We start from the raw sequence: 20083 nt of genomic DNA on the forward strand, positions 1-20083 counted from the left end.
CTTTGTGAATGTCTGGTTGACATAAAGAAAATTTATGATTTTTTAGCGGTTTTTCATCTTTTGGTCATACAACTCTTCATTCCCCAAATGTAAAAAATTCAAGTATTTTTTTGTCTAGGAGAGAGGGGTCCAAGGGTGAAGGGAAACAGAACTGATTGAATTTGGGGGGAACGAATAGCAGGAGCAGTCAGTAAAGAATTCTAAGCTGGTGGATTCTAAGGTTTACATCTCCTGCTTTATCATTTCACAAGTATGTACAGGTCCTGCAAGGTATTTGATATATGCTGTGTTCAGTGAATACTTTCTCTTGGGCTAAGTGAAGACTTCAGTGTCTGCTTATATTTACCAGGTTAATGAAAAGAACAGCAAGAGCTCAAGGTTATAAAGACAAGAATTAGCTCCAGCGATGGGCAGTTTTGAACACAAATGACCTTAAGGTGATAAACCACGGTGTCCTTAATGTCTGAACACTCTAGTTGTTAAAATACATGTTAATGAAACTTTCTGTGCATGCTGCATTTTAAGGATATATCTAAGACCCACATAGACAAATCCATGATTTCCATATGAAGGTTATTTTAATATGCATCAACTTATGAGTCACACAGTATCTTTTTGGGGGAAGAGACTGGAAATTAAGAACATTATAGATATGCAATGCCCAATAGGCCAGCTACTAGCCACATATTTAATGTTATTTAAACTAAATAACATTAAGGTGCTCAGCACAGTAGCCACTTCTGAGGTGCTAAAGAGCGACCTGTAGCTAGTGGCTACCTGATTTTGACAGTACAGATATAGAACAATTCCTTCACCACAGAACATTCTATTGGACAGGACTGCTCTTTATGTTTTCTGGGCCTCAAGTCAGATATACTGGATCCATGAAAGGGCCAATATTATTTCTCTTAGAGACGATATCAGATTTCTGTCTGGGATATGAATACATACTTAGCTGGTGTGTAAAAAACCAAACTAGGTTATGAGTGGGTATGGTACCTTCAGGCACAAACTGATTCCAGGTCCAAAAGGGAAACACCTGTCCCCCTACCTCCCTTCCCGGACTGAGGACACTCTCTGGGATCAATTCCAAGGGGTAAGTTCTCTCCTAGAGGAGCCCTGGGGGCAGGGCCCTCAGCTAAGTGTGGGGAGGCAGGGAGTCCAGCTCAGGGAGAGGGATTCTCCAAAACGAAGAGGAGGCAAAGGCAAGGGTCAGTTAGGAGATTTTCCCAGGTTTTTTCGAACAGCAGTTCTCAGAGTGTGATCTGTGGAACCCTTGAAGTCACTGAGACCCTTTCATGAGATCCATGAGGTGAAACCTACTTTCATAGCATTACTAAGATATTATTTGACTTTCCATTATGTTGACATTTGCTTTGAGGTATAACTTAGCAGTGATGGAGACTACTGTAGCAAACTGCAGTATAATTATTTTCACCACAACTTACTTGCAGAAAAAAAAAGCAGGTTTGCTTTAAAACATTCTGGTTGATGCATTACAAATTTTTATCTTTCCTTAATAAGCAATAATGGAAAAGAAAATGAATGTATATACACATGTATAGCTGAATCTCTTTGCTGTATAACAGAAATTAACACAACATTGTAAACCAACTATACCTCATTAAATAAACTTTAAAAAATACATTAAAATTCTTTTGTTTCCTAAATTATTCTTAGATCCATTTTTTCTTTTTTGGGGGCCACGCCCCACAGCATGTGGGATCTTAGTTCCCTGAACAGGGATTGAACCCTTGAACCCAGGCCATGGCAGTGACAGCTCTGAGTCCTAACCACTGGACGGCCAGGGAACTCCCTTAAATCCACATTTTAAAAGTACCTTCTAAGATGACATGAGAAGTACCCATCAAGCCCTTCTGCTACATTCCAAAGTACTATGTCCCAAGGAAAATAATTTGTGTGACCTGAACTACCCTCTTCTTCATGGAATACAATGTTTACTTGAAAGAATGAATGACACTGGAAGATCTATATAACTTAGTGAAACAACGTATTACTTTTTAAAAATCTTACCTTAGTCCAAGAGACATTCAATGTGCAAAATAGGGTTATGGAGTTTAACGTAACAGAATAGGAAATAGTTAATAATATTGTTTCAGGTCCACTTTGAAAATAACCTTTGAGAAACTACCACTTGTGTAGTTTTCGTTTTGTATCAAAGACTAACATCCATGACTGTCTGAAAAGGTTTTTGAAAATACTACTCCTACATATGTGTGGGCCTGTTTATTTTCATAGACGTCAATCAAAAGAACGGATCCATTGAAGAAGCAAACATGAACATCCAGGGGTCTTCTAATGAGACAGACAAGAAACAGAGAGACTTGCAAAAATATAAAAATCTGAAAAGTTCCACTTTTCCCACTACCGTGTTTATTTTGGGAAGTAGTTATTTTTCATATTAAATCATGGGTTATTAATATTATTCTAAATAAATTAATTTAAAAATTTTAAACTCTATTATTTCTACTTTGGAAAGCACCGATAGAAGTATCCACATAAAATTATCTGGGGGGTCGTCACTAGTTTGTAAGACTGTATAAATAGTCTGACCACAATGCTGTGAAAATCGCTGACTACACAGTCCCTGGGCCAGGACTCAGGGAGACACTGTGACAAAGAGCTCTCGGTGCAGGAGGGGAGGGATCAGGCAGAGTCCCAGGTCCCGGGACGGGCAGGCTCTCAGGCTCTCAGGGTGTCAGGCGGTCTCTGGGGCGGGGACGCTCCGTGGTGGGGATTCCCAGTCTCCCGGAGTTTCACTTTCTCTCTCACAACCTGTGTCGGGCCCTCCTGCCTGGATACTCGTGACGCGACCCCACTTCTCACTCCCATTGCGTGTCCGGTTTCTGGAGAAGCCAATCAGCGTCCCCGCGGTTCCCGGTTATAAAGTCTCCACCGACCCGCCGCACGCAGTTTCTCCTCAGACGCCGAGGTTGTCGGTCATGGCGCCGCGAACACTCCTTCTGCTCCTCACGGGGGCCCTGACCCTGACCGAGACCTGGGCGGGTGAGTGCGGGGTCGGGAGGGAACGGCCTCTGCGGGGAGGAGCGAGGAGACCCCGGGGATCGGGGGTCAGGACCCCCAGGGAAGGAGCCACGCCGCCACCCCCGGTCCAGACCCGCCCCCTCACCCCGGTCCCCGCCTGTCCCTCCCTTGCTTCCCGCCCCCTCTTCTCTCCCCCCGGGGTGCCGGCCCTTCTCCGACCTCCACACCTTTTCCGTCTCACGAGCCCCTCGCCCCCTCCCCCCTGCCGGCCCCGTGACCTCGGACCCGGGGACCCGCGCCGGGAGGAGGGTCGGACCGGGTCTCACCCTCCCCGCCCCCAGGCTCCCACTCCCTGAGGTATTTCCACACCGGGGTGTCCCGGCCCGGCCGCGGGGAGCCCCGCTTCATCTCCGTCGGCTACGTGGACGACACGCAGTTCGTGCGGTTCGACGGCGACGCCCCGAATCCGAGGGAAGAGCCGCGGGCGGCGTGGGTGGAGCAGGAGGGGCCGGAGTACTGGGATCGGGAGACGCGGATCTGCAAGGACACCGCACAGATTTTCCGAGGGAACCTGAACACCGCGCTCGAATACTACAACCAGAGCGAGGCCGGTGAGCGACGCGGGCCCGGGTCCGGGTCACGACCCCCATCCCCAGGGACGGGCCGGCGTCGCCCCGAGTCTCCGGGTCCGAGGGTCACCCCAACATTGCGGGACCCGCCCGGCCCCGCGACTCGGGAGGAAACGGCGGGACTTTACCCGGTTTCATTTTCAGTTTGGGTTTAATCGCTGCGGCTGGTCGGGGCGGGGTCAGGGTCTCACACCCTCCAGGAGATGTACGGCTGCGACGTGGGGCCGGACGGTCGCCTCCTCCGCGGGTACAGACAGTTAGCCTACGACGGCGCCGATTACATCGCCCTGAACGAGGACCTGAGCTCCTGGACCGCGGCCGACGCGGCGGCTCAGAAGACCAAGCGCAAGTGGGAGGCGGCCGGTGCTGCGGAGCAAGAAAGGAACTACCTGCAGGGCACCTGCGTGGAGTGGCTCCTCAGATACCTGGAGAACGGGAAGGACACGCTGCAGCGCGCAGGTACGAGGGGCCGCGGGGCCTCCCTGGTGTCCCCTCGGGCTGGAGCTGGCTTCCCACAAGGGGAGGAAATGGGGTCCCTGTGGGAACACTGCCCCAACTTCTTGTCGGGAGAGGGAGGAATCCGCCCAGGTTTTCATATTCTGTACAAGACAGTGACTCCCCCGTGGCCTCATTTCTCTGAAAGACAGTGAAGGAATACAGTCTTTTTGGGCAAGAAACAGGAAACCAGCCCTGAAATAACTGACCAGCGGCGCCCTTTGTCCCTGACCTCCGTCTTGTGAACCATGACTTTCTATCTCAAGCCTGTTCTCAGCCTGAGAACATCTTAGGAGGCCTGACTCCAGCTTTTCTGAATCATTCAGCCTCCACCAAAGTCAGGACCATTGCTCTGTATTCTCCCCTTTAGCCTCCTACCTTGGCTTTCATCCTTATCATAGAACTTTCCAAGGACTGGGAGATCTTCCCAGACCCTGGAGTCCAGGCTGGTGTCTGGTGTTTTTGCTGCTTCTTTTCAAACCTGTTGTGCTGTTCATTCTCAGGATGGTCACATGATGCTGCTTCAGTGGCCCATGAAGGTAACACTAAGTGTGAATTTTCTGATTCTTCCTCCTCAGACTCTCCAAAGACACACGTGACCCACCACCCCATCTCTGACCGTGAGGTCACCCTGAGGTGCTGGGCCCTGGGCTTCTACCCTAAGGAGATCTCACTGACCTGGCAGCGTGATGGGGAGGATCAGACCCAGGACATGGAGCTTGTGGAGACCAGGCCTTCAGGGGACAGAACCTTCCAGAAGTGGGCGGCCCTGGTGGTGCCTTCTGGAGAGGAGCAGAGATACACGTGCCATGTGCAGCACGAGGGGCTCCAGGAGCCCCTCACCGTGAGATGGGGTAAGGAGGGACGTGTGGGGTGGAGCTTCCTCTCAGATAAAGCAGGAGCCCTTCTGGACACGTTCAGCAAGGTCGGGATTCGTGCCTGAGGTCAGGGCCCCTTCCCTTTCCTCCACAGAACCTCCTCAGCCCACCATCGCCATCATAGGCCTCATTGTTGGCCTGGTTCTCTTGGTGGTCACTGGAGCCATGGTGGCTGGAGCTGTGATCTGGAGGAAGAAGCACTCAGGTAGGGAAGAGAGGGAGGGATCTGAGTTTTCTTGTCTCACTGGGGGGTTCAAGCCCAGGTGGAAGCTTGCCTGCGTGTGTATTGGGCAGCACCATTCAGAGACATTGCTTGTCAGTCTGCAGACTGGCAGTTATCCTTTTGTAAAGCACGTGTGGAAATGAAAGACAGGTTTTTTCACCTTCATAATTCCAGTTGGGGACCAGGTTACCAGCACTTGAAGGTCAGAGAGGGAAGGTTCCTGCTGAGGACGGACCCCCAGGAAGGAAGAAGTTGATCCAGTCCCCGCACATCTCCTTTCTTCCTGTTCCTGATCCTATCATGGGTTTTGGTCAACAGTTCTGGAAAGTTCTCTGTGGTCCAGGACTAGGGGGTTCCTCTAGGATCTCACAACTCAGTCTTCTCCCTGGTCTCTCACGTTATGTTTTCTTCTTACAGGTGAAAAAGGAGGGAGCTACGCTCAGGCTGCAAGTAAGTGTGCAGGGGCTGTGATTCCTGAGACCCTTGTGAGGGTGCAGACAGGAGGCCCTTGGGGGGGGCTCACCCTCCTAAAGTTCCTTCTCTAGTTTCTCTCCTGTGGGTTCTGACCACGTCCTGGTTTTGTTCTCCCCCAGACAGTGACAGTGCTCAGGGCTCTGATGTGTCTCTCACGGATCCTAAAGGTGAGACCCTGGAGGGCCTAGATTGGGAGAGATGTTGGGGTGGAGGAGATGCCCCGGGTGGTGGGGATCCTTGAATGGGACATTTGAGCATGTGGGGGGCTGTTGGGAAGGTCAGCACTTACATGACTGACCTGAATTTGTTCATGATTATTTTCTTTCACAGTGTGAAACAGCAGCCTCGTGGGACTGAGTGATGCACGGTCCCACTTCTGTGGCTTCAGATCCCGTGACTTCTCTTTCTGCAGCTGCATCTGAATGTGTCTGTGTTTCTCGTAGCATAATGTGAGGAGATGGGGAGACTGGCCCTCCCCTGCCCACCACGACCCCTCCCCACCCTGATCTGTGTTCTCTTCCCTGATCCACTTGCCTGTTCCAGCAGAGGCAGGGCTGGGCCACCTCCATCCCTGTCTTAACTTCGTGGTGCACTGAGTAATAATGTCTTATCTTGCCTGTTGGAAATAAAATCTGTATATGAATTTTGTTTTTTCTAATTCCTGCTATGAGGCGTTGATGGGATAATAAAGGAAAGGATTCTTAAAGTTTGAGAGAGAAAATAAATGGAAGCGCTGAGAACCTTCCAGAATCTGTGTGCTTGCTGTGCTCTGTCTGATGCAGGTGGGACAGGAGGAGGCGGTGAGGAGCTGAGTGTGGACGCGGCCTGTGCCCACTCCGTGCTCACTGCATCGTGGGCTTTGATGGGGTCACTGCTCTGCCAGGTCATCTGCTCTGTTCCTTTGTCCTCGTCACTTCAGTAGAACCTTGTCCCACCAGGACCTGTGATCTCAGAGGCTCAGAAATCAGCTGGGCCTCGTACTGTCTCCAGGACTGTGGGCAGCAAGGGCTTCCTGTAACCAGGTAGCCTTGGCTCGGGCCTTGCTCCCATACTCAGACCCTGTCTTTATCGTGCGTGTTTATATTTTGCTTATTTAGTTGTTGTTGTCGTTGGAATAATGACTTGTTTTTCATGTGCAGAGTTTGGTCTCATTCTTCTCTGGGTGTCCCCATCTCTTGACAGCAGCCGGAGTCATTTTGCCTGTCTTGTCCCCACAAGTCCAAGGGGGCCCTGCACCCAGGATTCTCAGTAGTATCAAGAGAGCAATTTTCAGCCTCATCCAGCTCTTGCCCTCCTTCTAGAGATGTCTGCTGGATTCTTCTTTCCAACTTTTCCCCATCTTTTAAAAGGAACCAGATTCTGGAATTAGCAAACAGAAGGGACCCAATAGTCTCTCATCTTGACTTAATTCTTGCTGGATTTCTCTCTTCTCTGCAGCCTGGCCCCTCTTCTGCCCTTAGATCTTCTAAGCCCAGTGCTGACTCCAATCCAAACTGATGGATTTAGAAAGCAGAGTCTAATAGAGTCAGGGTACGTTGGAATATAGGACGCGTAAGTGCAGGATATTCTTTTCTGAAGCGAGAAGGAGCATGGTGTGTGGTGTGCAGACTGACTGGTGTGGGAGGGGAGGGGAGATCAGCCCTTCTGAGAAAAGTACAGGCGGCATTGATGTCGTTGCAAATGGATGTTGTGCTGTAGCTGCCACAAGACAGCATGTGGCCTGAGGTCACGTTAATAAAGACACTGTCTCTAGAATAGGGAGGTGCTCTACGCTGATCATTCAATTGATATTTTTGTGTGCCAGATACATGACACACTATTTTTGCATCTAGGAAACCTCAGGGAACTAAGAACAGACAAAACTTGTCAGCCATGTGGCGTATATGCTCTAGGGGAAAGGGCAGAGTGCACCATGAGACTAGTAAGTGAGGGTAGTGTTTACATTAAAAGTTGGTAAGTGCTTTGAGGAAGGTGACCCAGCATGTAAGTGTGTGGGGACAGGGATGATGTCTCTTTTACTAGGGCAGTCAGTGTGGGCCTGATTGAGAAAGTGACCTTTGAGTAGAGATGTGAAGGACATGAAGGTATGTCCACGAGGACGTCTGAGGCAAGTTCTCTCCAGGCAAGGGAGCCTCCAGTGCCAGTGCACTAGGGCAGGAGAGTGTCTGCGTGTTCAAGGAAGAGTGAGGAGGCCATCGTAGCTGGAGGAGAGAGGAATTGAGATGAGTTGCAGTGTCCGGACAGATCATATAGACCTAGACAATATTAGAAGGGTTTTGATTTTGTCTGAGTAAGGGTGTGGAGTCTACAGGATGTTTTTTTTTGTTTTTGTTTTTTTTGCGGTACGCGGGCCTTTCTCACTGTTGTGGCCTCTCCCGTTGTGGAGCACAGGCTCCGGACGCGCAGGCTCCGCGGCCATGGCTCACGGGCCCAGCCACTCCGCGGCACGTGGGATCTTCCCAGACCGGGGCACGAACCCGTGTCCCCTGCATCGGCAGGCAGACTCTCAACCACTGCGCCACCAGGGAAGCCCCTACAAGATGGTTTGAACAGAAGATTGACCTGGTGTGACTACTCTCTAGAAACATCTGATTGCTGGGCAGAATCAGGAGGTGAAGGGCAAGAGATTCCATAGAGGAAACTGTAGGAAATGGTGCAGTGTCCAGGCTGGAGATACTGGTGATTGTCTGGGGTGTGAGCAGGGAAAGTAATAGTAACTGATTGGATTCTGGATATATTCTGAAAGTGGCGTTTTACAGCAATTCCTAATGGATGAAATTTGGGTTATAAGAAAGCAGAATGAAGGAAGACCCCAAATTTTGAGATTTGCAAGTAGACATGTGGGGCACCTTCCGCAGAAATGGGGAGACTCTGGAAGCAGCATATTTGAGGAGGCCACAGCAATGGCATTCGCTTTAGGAAAGTACAAACTGAATCTGGGGTTCAGGTGAGATGACCTGGCTGGGGAAATAGTTGGAGGAAGTGACACCCTATAAATGAGGTTTAAAGCTTTGCGAACAGATGAGGTCACCAGGGGAGAATTGGCTACAGAAGAGGAAGGACAAGGACTGAACCCTGGACACCCCAGCGCTATGCGATCTGATCAGACCACACACCCAAGCAGACCGCACGGTTCTGAACACCAAGTCTAGACGGCAAAGAGACCAGGGGGTCCCGATCTTCCTGTGCACCACCTGCACACCTCAGGTGGAAGGGAGCGTGAGAATCTGCATTTTAAACAAGTTTGGTGCTGATGTTGCTGGTCTTCAGATCACACATTTAGTAGCAACGATGTAGGCCAGGATTCCCACGTGGCTGTGCATCAGCCTCACCTGTACGGCTTGTTCATAAGGGATTCCTGGACCTCATGCCCACATTCTGAGATGGCGGGTCGGGGAAGAGGCTGAGTACTTTGTCAGAATCCCTACAAGCAGTCCTGAGGCTCAGGCAGATTGGGATCCACTGAGGTCAGGGATCAGAGAGTAATCAGGGTGGGGAGGGGTTTTAAATCCGCATTGAAATGTTTCTTCCCTGGGAAGAAAAAGGCAGGACATTTTCTGGGAGATACATGTTTTCTCTACCATGCAGTATAGCCAGGTGGAAAATTTAAGAAGCAGTTATCCACTCAGCATAAAGAAAAGTTTTTGAGTTCTAAGAGGGTAGACCTAAATTTTCTCCACACACACGAAAAAGGTGATTATGGGGCATGATACAGTTGTAAGCTAATGCTACAGTGGTAATTATTTTGCAATATAAAGTGTATCAAGTCAAGTTGTATACCATAAACTTACTTAATATTGTAGATCAATCATATCTCAATAAAGCAGCGGGGAAGAGTCTCTGAATCCCTGCTCTCTCAGAGTTTCGCTACATGGTATTCTCATGCAATTCTTTATGGGCAAAAAAGGGTTTCAAATTGTTCTAAATGGAACGGGAGAGAGAGAGAGAGAGAGAGAGGGAAAGAGAGATTGATTGTAGTTTTGTTTTATTCAGGAAAAAGCCACAGAACAGCCCTGAGACTACACAGCCAGGAACAGAATCCACAATCCCACCCAGGTCGGGTCCCACAGAGGAACCGCTGCCACTGCAGGTGGGCACAGATGCCACTTTTCACAGCATTGTCAGCCCTGATGCTGGACAGCGCGCCCTGCGGCTCGTCCTGCTGTCTCTGCTGCTCCTGACAACTGGATGACACTACTGCCGCCTCTGCCACATGTGCCAAAGCGTTCAGCACAGTTCCCGCCTCTCTGTGTCACCACGTCCTGAGTCAGAGTCCAGCATGGGGTCACCTGCCTGGTGGAGCCTCAGGCTGTTTCAACCTGCCAGAATGTTTGGAAGCAGGTTTTTCTCTCCTATGGAAGGAGGTGGTCTCTACCTCCTACCAAGATCTTCAAGTTTGAAATTCCCCTAACTTGGGAAGAGGGTAGAGATTCTAGGGGTGGAGGTTGAAGGTGAGGAAGGGAAAAAGAATGACAAATTTCAATTTTTGCAGCAGTGATCTAGACGAGAACTTGACCTGGTACATTGTAAGCAGTCAGGTTGGATGGATGAATAAGTAATAAATGACATCTTTCAACTTCTTCTGTGATGTTCTGTTATGGGGTCCAGCTTCTGTCTACTCCAGTTTATACTCAGATAAGCAGAGTGCATTTTTCAATAATGAAACGATTACTCAAAATGTCCTCTCCCTACCTTTGTCTCTTTCTAAGCTTAAAAAAACAAGATCTATAAGTGTTCATGGGATCCATACATAAACACTGACATTTTATACTGTTTCATATTTCTTTGTACATGCACATCTTTCTGGGGAAAGTATCCATATCACTTATCAGTTTACATGTGATCCCCACAAAAGTCTTTAAAAAGTATCAGTACGAGTTTAGACACCAAGTTACTCAATCTCTGGTCCATGAGGAACTAATGATCCAACTGTCTTAGCAGATCCAATGACATGATATACATGCTCATCTTTTTCTTGGCAATTACCAGTCTGGGACAAGATAAAGGTAGAAGTTTACTCGCTTACACTCACTTTCAATGTCTGTGTGTTTCTTATTGTGAGCTGAGACCAAACATTTCACAAACCAGCACTGGCTCACACAAGTGATAAAGAATCATTGCTTTGGGTGGACTTGTATTCTCGCACCTACCATGGTGCCAGATAAATAGCAGGAGTGAAAAAATAGGTCATGGAGACTCCATTCCCAGTACCGCGATAGAACTTGTTTTAAGACTGCCTCTTCCAGTGAAAACAAATAATAAAGTATAAAAAGCTTCCATAGGTACAGTATCAAGAGAATAATTGTTTAGGCCAAAATATAAACGTGGGTAATAACCCAGAGGGAAAAGTTGTTTTTATCCTTAGGGCATCATCCAAATCTGGAAAAATCTTACCTTTGGTTTTCTCAAGCTTATGAGCTGTAATTGGAAATGTCACCCAGAGAGCTCATATTGTTGTATTTTTGTTTGTTTGTTTGTTTGTTTTGCGGTACGCGAGCCTCTCACCGCTGTTGCCTCTCTCGTTGCGGAGCACAGGCTCCAGACGCGCAGGCCCAGCGGCCACGGCTCACGGGCCCAGCCGCTCCGCAGCACATGGGATCCTCCGGGACTGGGGCACGAACCCATGTCCCCTGCATCGGCAGGCGGACTCTCAACCACTGCGCCATCAGGGAAGCCCCTAATATTGTTTTTTTTTAATCTGTGAAGTAAAAGCTTTTAGTCAGAAAGGCTTAGTGGAATCCCCTGAAAGAGCCTCCCAAGCTCAGCTATGACAGAATATTAAAAACAATATTGTGTCTTGGGATAATGAAAGAAGTTAACGTCATCCTCACAGACTTAAAGGATGCAGGGATGGTGGTCACATCACGTACGAGTTAACTCACCACTGTGGTTCTTGCGGAAACAGGAAGGATCGTTGTCAATGACAGTGAGACAGCGCTAACTCTCAGCGCTGCTACCTGGCTTTTCATTTCCTACGTTTATGTTTCTACCTACAAAGTTCTCTCTTTTAAAAATCCCAAATTACCTGGAAGATCGGGCCAGTTTTGGGGGAATATAATTTTGATCTGGATTCCTGTGAAGTGAGCCCCAAAACCTTTGACTTGAACTCCTTATTTATTCTGGTCTCTGCATTGCTACCCTCAGCCGTGTGACAGGCCATGTAGTCGGATGGTCCCAAAGTCACCCTGTGGTCGGCAGACTCTAAGTTGGTCCCCGATGTTCCCTCCTCTGGTATCTATGCCCCTGTCTAATACTTTTGGAACATAAGCTGGACCTAGTGACTCATTGGTAACAAATGGAATAGGGGAAGTGATGAATGTATATTTGGGGATCACCAGGGGAAAAGATATGAGGGACCTGGGGTCGCTGTCTCAGGCTGGCTGTCCAGGCCTGGCTGGGGAAGCAGAGATTCCCGATGGAACCCAATGACAACCGATGCTGCATTCTCTCCCTACCTGAGGAGTTTCTCCTCTAGATGTCAGCCTCCACAGTCACTGCCATCAGACAGGAGGAGGAGGGGGGAAAGGACCACAGGCAGGGATTCTCATCCTGGCTGGAATGTCAAGAGAACTGTCTGTGAAAAGGACAAGAAGGGAAGTGAAGAAACGAAGGCTCCCAAATCTCTAACACCTGGTGACCCAAACGCTCCCCTATCAGACCCAATGGCTAGAAAGATGAGGAGGGTAACCGTCTCCCTGTGCTGCGCCCCCAGCCCTGGCCCAGCTCTCCCTTTCTCCATTTACAATAATGTCCCAGGAGCCCAAGTGGTGACACTATAAATATATCTCTGCTCATCTTAGAACAGACCACCACAGCCCCACACTCCTGGGAAGTCCTTTTCTCCCGATATGTATTCAGTATGTGCAGCAGAACCCAAATAACAGTGGTCTCACAGGATGGAAGCTTGTGTGTGGCTCCCATGACAGTGAGGCAGGCAGTTCCAGGGCTGCTAGGGTGGCTCTGCACCACGAGGATGTCCAGGCGTCCAGGTCTCCTTGACCTTCCTTCTCTGCTGTCCCTGTGATGTTACCATTGTTGGCATGACCCAAGGTACCTAAGACCATGTTCATGGTCCATGAGCAACCAGGGAAAGCAGGGAAGGAAAAAAGGTTTCTTCCCTTTAAGAGCAAAATTTTAAAGTTCACATCTGCTTCATCATATTGGCCAGAACTTAATCAAAAGGATACAAGTAGTGGAGATTGAATGGTATTTTTTTTTACTTTAATTAATTAATTAATTAATTTAGGCTGCATTGAGTCTTCGCTGCTGGGCTTTCTCTAGTTCCGCTTAGCTGCATTGCAGGGGCTTCTCACTGCGGTGTCTTCTCTTGTTGCGAGAACAGGCTCTAGGCGCACAGGCTTCAGTAGTTGTGGCGCACAGGCTTACTTGCTCCGCGGCATGTGGGATCTTCGCCGACCAGGGATCGAACCCGTGTCCATTGCATTGGCAGGCAGATTCTAAACCACTGCGCCATGAGGAAAGTCTCGAATGTGTTTTTATTCTAGGTGACTTTGTCCAGAAAAAGAACTCTATTACAATGCAAGAGAGATGATTTTTGCTATACTTCATTTTTTTTTTTTTTTTTTTGCGGTACGCGGGCCTCTCACTGTTGTGGCCTCTCCCATTGCGGAGCACAGGCTCCGGACACGCAGGCCCAGCGGCCATGGCTCATGGGCCCAGCCGCTCCGCGGCATGTGGGATCTTCCCGCACCGGGGCACGAACCCGTGTCCCCTGCATCGGCAGGCGGACTCTCAACCACTGCGCCACCAGGGAAACCCTATACTTAAATTTTTTTAAATCAGCAGTGGAGAATTGTTATTATCAATATCTTAAGCTGAGCCAGATTTGTAGTTTAAAAATAGAATAATCTTACAATATATTGCTAATTGGTAACAAAATTGCAGATAGAATATGTGATAAATACCACCTGATAAAATGAAATCGCTCTCTATAACACTGTCGAAACTAGTAACAGTTACTGTGTCCAGGGAGGGAATTTGGAAGGGTTTTGGATGGGATGGAGGAGGAAATTTACATTTCACTGTATGTCTTCTATGTCATATGATTTTTTTTAACTTTATGCATGTATTAGTAAGTTGAAATCAATGTTGAATGACCAAAGAAAACCCCACACTCATTTAGTAATCATTTACTAGGCGGTTACTAGATGTCAGGCCCTGTACTGGGCCTCAGTGAGTGACACATCAAGGAACTCACGATGGAGTGAAATGACCTGGCAAATGCAACATAGTCTATAATTAGTTGTTGGGGAAACAGCTTCCAGGAGGCAGGGAGCTGATTGAGAGCATACTGTGTGCCGGGTGTGGTGCTCCCTGCCGGGGACATAAAGAAAGCTAAGGTCTATGCCTTGGTGACCTAAATGTCTCACCCCGATGAGGGTCTGTGGCAGTCCATGACTTCCCAGGAGCCCCACTCTTATCCTGTCCCTGTGTGGGACGTGAGCTGAGGAATGGAGAGACGACCTTGGCCCATTTGGTCCAAAAATTCGTGGAAAGGGTTAGTTAGAGAACACAATTTCCTAATGAAACTGAGTAATCAACACGAGAGAAAAATCACTAAGAAATAATCTGGATGAAGGGGAGGAAACCAACAAACTAGAATCACAAGGAGTGACTCTGGGATCCTGTATGAAAGTAAGATGTGAGGAATAGTGGGAGCCCAGGGTTTGCTGGCAGGATGACACAGGGAAGAAAATGTGGGTGACTTTAGTGACAGCACTTTCCTAGAGGTGTAGGAGGTTTGAAAAGTAAGGGGGCAAATATTCAGAGGGGACCCTCTCAGATTCCCAAAGACCTGGAGAGAAACCTTTCCGATGAAAACATTGCTTCTTGTATCCAGGTCAGTGCCGTGATAAACACAAGTCAGTTCTGCAGATCATCCTGCCTGCGGCGGACCCACAGTGACAATGACTGTTCAGTGACTGTGCAATCCGTGTGTGAACACGGCCAGGGCAGAGTCCTCACTACCTCGTGCTCCTGCTTCTCTGACCTGGAATGTCCCAGTGCAGACAGACTGAGATGCCACCCAAGGATCCCTGCCTCCTGGGGTTCACACCTTGTGGATCTCCTCCCGAGTGTGGGTGGGACCTGTGACTTGCTTCTGACCAATAGAATATGACAACGGGGATGTCACTCCTGAGATTAGATCATAGAAGAGCAAGACCCCATCTTGCTGGCTGACTTTCTACTGTCTTCACTGCTTGCAAGCTCTGAGGAAGGAAGCAGCCGCGTTGGCAAGTCCTACATGGCAGGAAATTAAGGTCAGCCTCCTGTCGACATGCAGCAGAAGTCTGAGGCTGCCAGTGTAACAGCCCACAAGAAACTACTCAGTCTTCTTCCCTAAGCCAACGCTTTCCTTCCCTTGGTGACAGACATTCTGCTTTCTCTTTAGCAGCGTAATGTCAGCTTCTCTGTCTATCCTAGTTGCTGTCCTCTCAGTTCATCCAGGAGGCCCCAGAAGGGAGCAGCAGGTAGGGTGGGAGGAAGTGCTGGTGAGCAGGGCTGTGGCCAGACCCCTCCTCATGTGTCACCTTGGACAGCAGATGTTCCCAGGGAGTCAGCTGGCAGAAGAGCAGTCGGGGAAGCAGGGATGGGAAGGAGATGCATGAGCACCCCTGTGACTCTCAGGCGCACGAGGGGCCGTGGTTTCAGGCTGTGGAATAACACAGTGATGAGTAAACTCTGCATGGGCCCTGCTGGTCGTCACCCTTCAGCATCTGGAAAGCCCAGCTCACACCCAGATGCAAATACCACTGAGGCCCTCCAGCCCAGATGTGACCCTCACTTTCCCCCACCTCCGGCAAACACACTCCAGCAGCCAATGGAGAACCAACTCTCCTGTTACTTCAGACCCCATGGACACACCTATAGGGAGTGTGAGAAACGCAATAGACTCCCAGCCAGTCTCAGAGCCCAGAGCGGACAGGGAAGCTGTCAGAGCCCCCAGAGGAGATGACCCTTAGTGAGGCTGGTGAACAGTGTATGGGAGTCAACACAGCAGAGTGAGTACAGACCTGGGCACAGCGGTCAGACCGCTTCCTTAGAGTCATGGCTCAGCCAACTGAGAGCCAGCCAAGTTCTCTGAGGCCTCAGTTTCCTTGTCTGTAAAATGGGGTTGATAGCTGTCCCTATCTCAGAGGACTCTGATGAGATTTAAATGATTTGCTTCATGTAAGTCCCTTAAAATGGTATCTGACACATTTATTAAGGCAAAATCCTGGGGAGGAAGAGAGTCCACGCATGCAGCTCCTGTTTCTTTCTTCCGAGAGGACGAGGACCACTTCTCCCCAACACTCATCACCTCAGCCTCTTCTTACTCATGTGCAGATGGAGAGCTGTCCTGTCTCTTATATCCCCTGAGGTGGGAGGGGCACCTGGAGAAGGCCAGGGTGGGGGCCAGGATGAGGACGCATCAGAGCAATGCACACCCGCACACCACAAAAACACACATTCACATACAAAGGCCCACACATGCTTGTGTACACTCACCCACACACATATACACAGACATCCACACACATTTCTCTTCGCATGTGAACACACACAGACAGACACACATGCAGGTTACACTCTCCCTTCAGATTTGCCAGTTCATTGTAGGACTGGGCTTAATACTACTTCATCTTTGTAAAAACATTTAGGATCCTGCTGGAGACCAACCTGAGAATTTTTGTCCCACTAGAAAGAGACCCATTCCCCAGGCAATGTGGTACTTTCTGGGCCTCATGTGGTCCTGCTCCTGGAACCCTCACAAAGGAGAAGGGGAGCTGAACTTAGATCAAGGTCCTGGAGTCCAAAGGCAGCCACGTACACTGGCCGGAACTGGAACTGGGGCTCGGGGGATCCAGCAGGTCCCCAGCCTCCCAGCTCACCTGCACTTCCTCAGCTGGCCTCCCACCAGCCAGGGTCCCTCCAGGCTTTGCTGCACAACAGGATGTCTGCACGTTGGCTGCAGAAGTCACGAGGACAGGAGCTGCAGTTCAAGCCCTGAGGCGAGAGACCCTTGGGTCAGAACCATGAAACCCAGAATCCCTTCCTAAGCTGAGCTCTTGTTGTTCTAGAGCACAGTTGTTGCAGGCAAAGTTCGACCCATCTAAACTCCTGCAAACACAACCCCACTGACAGCAGCTGCAAGCAGAACCTGGCCAGCAAATGCTCCCTTGACAGGGATGTTGGGCTGGGAAGATGGCTTTGAAGAGGAAAGGAGAGGGAGGGGCCCTGACCTCACACCTGAGTCCTGACCCTGCTGAAAGTCCCCAGAAGGGCTCCTACTTCCCTGAGAAGAAGGTTCCCCCTCAGATCCCTCCACACCGGACCTCAGGAAGAGGGGTTCAGGCAGCCCCTGGTGCTGCACGTGGCACGTGTGTCTCTGCTCGTCTCCAGAAGGCAACACCAGGGCCACCCACTTCTGGAACGTTCTGTCCTCTGAAGGCCTGGTCACTACAGGCTCCATGGCCTGGGTATGGTCCTCCTCACCACGCTGCCAGGTCATGGTGACCTCTGAGGGTACAAGCCCAGGGCCCAAGATCTCAGGGTGACATCTCTGTCAGGGCTGGGATGGTGTGTCACCTGTGCTCTGGAGGCTCTGTGGTAGACAAAGCAGGGAGGGCTCAGGCAGGGGCTTGCTGAGTAGCATCGACTCCAAAGATCAAGACACCATAACTCCTGATGGTTTGGCTGCCAACCAGCACGAGGCAGCGGGTGAAGGGAACGAGCACTAGACAGCCAGGTCCAGGACACGGAGGTGAGAACTCTGTCCAACATTCTCCTCCAGGATAAAATCCTCTTCAAGGACTCCCCTGCCTCTTTTTTTTTTTTTTTTTTTCCTGTCAGTGGTGTGCAGGGTTTTTTCTAATAGTTTTATGTTTCATAGTTTTTAAACCTTGTGACCAGACAAGTTTGTTGCCATTTCTACCATTCTGGACTTTATTGAGGCTTTCTGTATTGTACGTTGTAAACTTTTGGACAGTTCCAAACATTTGAAAAGAAGGTACATTCTCTGTGTTCTTGGAATAGGATTTGCTATATCTCCATGAAGTTTTCTTAGTAGTTTTGTTATTTAGGTATTTTGTATTGACACTTATTTTTTGACTTCTTGATATGTTATGGACTAGAAGAAATCACTCAAAGATTTCTATTAGCAATGAGTTTTTGCCCATTTTACTTGTATTCTTATAGTTTTTGCTTTTTATATTTTGATGCTTTTTTTCTGTATGACCTTTAGGGAGAGTTATATCTTAATTGTGGATTATAATTTTCTTAGTAACATAAAACACCCTCTGTTGTCTCACTTAATAATTTTTTGCTTTGAATACAATCCTGTTCGAAAATAAGATCAAGACCTCAGATTTCTTTCATTTCGTATTTAGCTTACACATCTCTGCCCAGCACTTCCTTAATCTTAACTTTAAAGCTTTAAAAGATGTATATTTAGGGCCTTCCCTGGTGGCGCAGTGGTTGAGAGTCCGCCTGCCGATGCAGGGGACATGGGTTTGTGCCCTGGTTCGGGAGGATCCCACATGCCGCGGAGCGGCTGGGCCCGTGAGCCATGGCTGCTGAGCCTGCACGTCTGGAGCCTGTGCTCCGCAACGGGAGAGGCCACAACAGTGAGAGGCCCGTGTACCGAAAAATAAAATTTTTTTTTAATTTAAAGAGTACTGGGAGAATGAATCTAAAAGAGGTATCTTTGAGAGTGGAGAGAAATAGTATTGTCTAGGACTAGAAGTTTAGGGCTTAGTTTAAAAACAGGGAATATGCCCGAAGGTGCTCTTTAATGAAGCACCAGGTGGGTTCAGCAGATGTTGGCCGGGACACTTACATGAACCACTTTAGACTGGACAGCTCTGGGTGTCTCCTGAATTGATTTCTCTATTTCACTTGAGTTTTCACGGTGCTTTGTCACCTTCTAAAATTATATTAGCCAACAGTAAGAGAATTTGACCTAGAAGATGTGGTGTCAGAATTGCTTACTGTCCTTTGGTACTTTTATTCCAGGAAAATTGTTGAGGGATCTGGAATATAAAACAAGTGAGCATCTGGAGGGGATAGTGGCTGAAGTTTGCTAATTGCAGCTTTCCTATGAAGCTCCACTACTTATGGGTCAGCTCTTTCGTTTTAAAGAGGAAGGTCTTCGTGTGACTAACATATACAAATTCTTTATCCTGAGAATTCAGATTTCAAACCCACAAACCTTTCCCCAGATTTGTGCAGCTGCAGTGATCTCAGTCCTTACCGTTTTGCCCTCTCAAGTCTCATCACACTGCCTGTGCCCTTGAATTTTCTGTGTTCTCTTCATTTTCCAGATATGGTTGCTAATAGTATGAGCACAAGGTCACAAGCAGTTTCTGGCCTGCTCCCCTGAGGAGTCCACCCCCATTGTCATAAAGGCCCCAGAACCTATGGGATAAATCTCAATTGCTGTCTCTTGTGATGCCACACCTTCGTCTCCTTGTCCCCACAATGAGGATCATCCTGAATTCCCAGACAGCCAATGGCTACCTCTCAGTGTTTCCAAATGGGAAGAGCATGATATTCACTGGCTTGTGGATGAACACATAGCAGCATGGTCAGCGATTTGATCCAGAGCCTGGTGTGCTGGGCAGTAAGGGCTTCACGTGGGGCAAAGTGTATCAGGAAGTGACAGTGGACAGGATCTGGTGGGGAGCAGGGGAGGAAGAAGAAGCAATGAAATACGGGGGTGGAAGCAGAGGTGTGTTTGGCAGTGGCTATCTTGGTGGATTTCTAGGCATCCCTGATGGGTCTAGCTCTCCTGGATATAGAGGTGAGAAGGAGCAGTCGGAGGGGAATGGTCGCAGGACAATGGAATGTGGCCAGAATTCTGCCTGCTGAGGGCGGCAGGAGAGTCAGTGGTGAGAAGAGGGTTTCTCAGCTTCACCCCCGAGGAGGGGTTCTGGACTCCGCAGCTGTCTTCAGCTGGGGTCTATATACGCACCGGCCCTGAGCCTTGCCAGATCCTGTCCTACTGTCCAAGGCTGACTGGAGCTGCTCTGGATTTTGATGGTGGGAAGGTAACCTTTACCAATGCCAGAACTCAAGAGTTTCCCTATGAATTCTCAGCTTCCTTCACTGGGAGAATTTCCCCTTTCCTGTGGCTTGACTGCATGAGATCCAGACTTACTCTGAGACCCTGAGAGGAGACCTCCTGGGCACAGCCCTGGGTGTTTGCATTGATCCTCTGCTCCTTTACCTCATTCCCAACTCGCTGCCTCACCTGGGTGGTCCTGCTGGGTTTCTGAATGCGCTTAGATGACTGGAGCCTTACGGTAGTCAGGACTCTCTTGTCCTCACCGCTTTGTCTCTGAAATGGGAGTAGTAACGCTTGATCTGCTTTCTCTACA

The 20083-nt window shown here is 49.0% G+C and overlaps 1 protein-coding gene and 1 pseudogene across 3 annotated transcripts in view; both read left to right on the forward strand.

Annotated features, from left to right (window-relative positions):
• LOC309828037 (tripartite motif-containing protein 26-like) overlaps positions 1 to 19876 on the forward strand; it is a 105748-nt pseudogene extending 85872 nt beyond the window's left edge. Inside the window, exon 9 of the transcript in view lies at positions 19186 to 19876. The product of the transcript in view is annotated as a tripartite motif-containing protein 26-like (transcript). The remainder of the gene's footprint in view (positions 1 to 19185) is intronic.
• Positions 2875 to 6348, forward strand: LOC309828039 (BOLA class I histocompatibility antigen, alpha chain BL3-7-like). 2 transcript variants are annotated; one of them, XM_082663088.1, is made up of 8 exons: positions 2875 to 3027; positions 3348 to 3617; positions 3819 to 4094; positions 4709 to 4984; positions 5103 to 5213; positions 5649 to 5681; positions 5825 to 5872; positions 6036 to 6348. In XM_082663088.1, the coding sequence occupies exons 1-8, from the start codon at positions 2964 to 2966 to the stop codon at positions 6038 to 6040; spliced, it is 1083 nt and encodes a 360-aa protein (XP_082519214.1). In that variant the 5' UTR covers positions 2875 to 2963; the 3' UTR covers positions 6041 to 6348. The 2 variants fall into 2 exon arrangements, with proteins under 2 accessions (XP_082519214.1, XP_082519213.1); XM_082663087.1 differs by lacking the exon at positions 5825 to 5872 and having other exon boundaries at positions 2899 to 3027.
• Positions 19877 to 20083: the final 207 nt, after the last annotated feature.

The sequence above is a fragment of the Grampus griseus genome (genome assembly GCF_964374135.1).
Source record: "Grampus griseus genome assembly, chromosome: 10".
In the NCBI taxonomy this organism is placed as follows: Eukaryota; Metazoa; Chordata; class Mammalia; order Artiodactyla; family Delphinidae; genus Grampus; species Grampus griseus.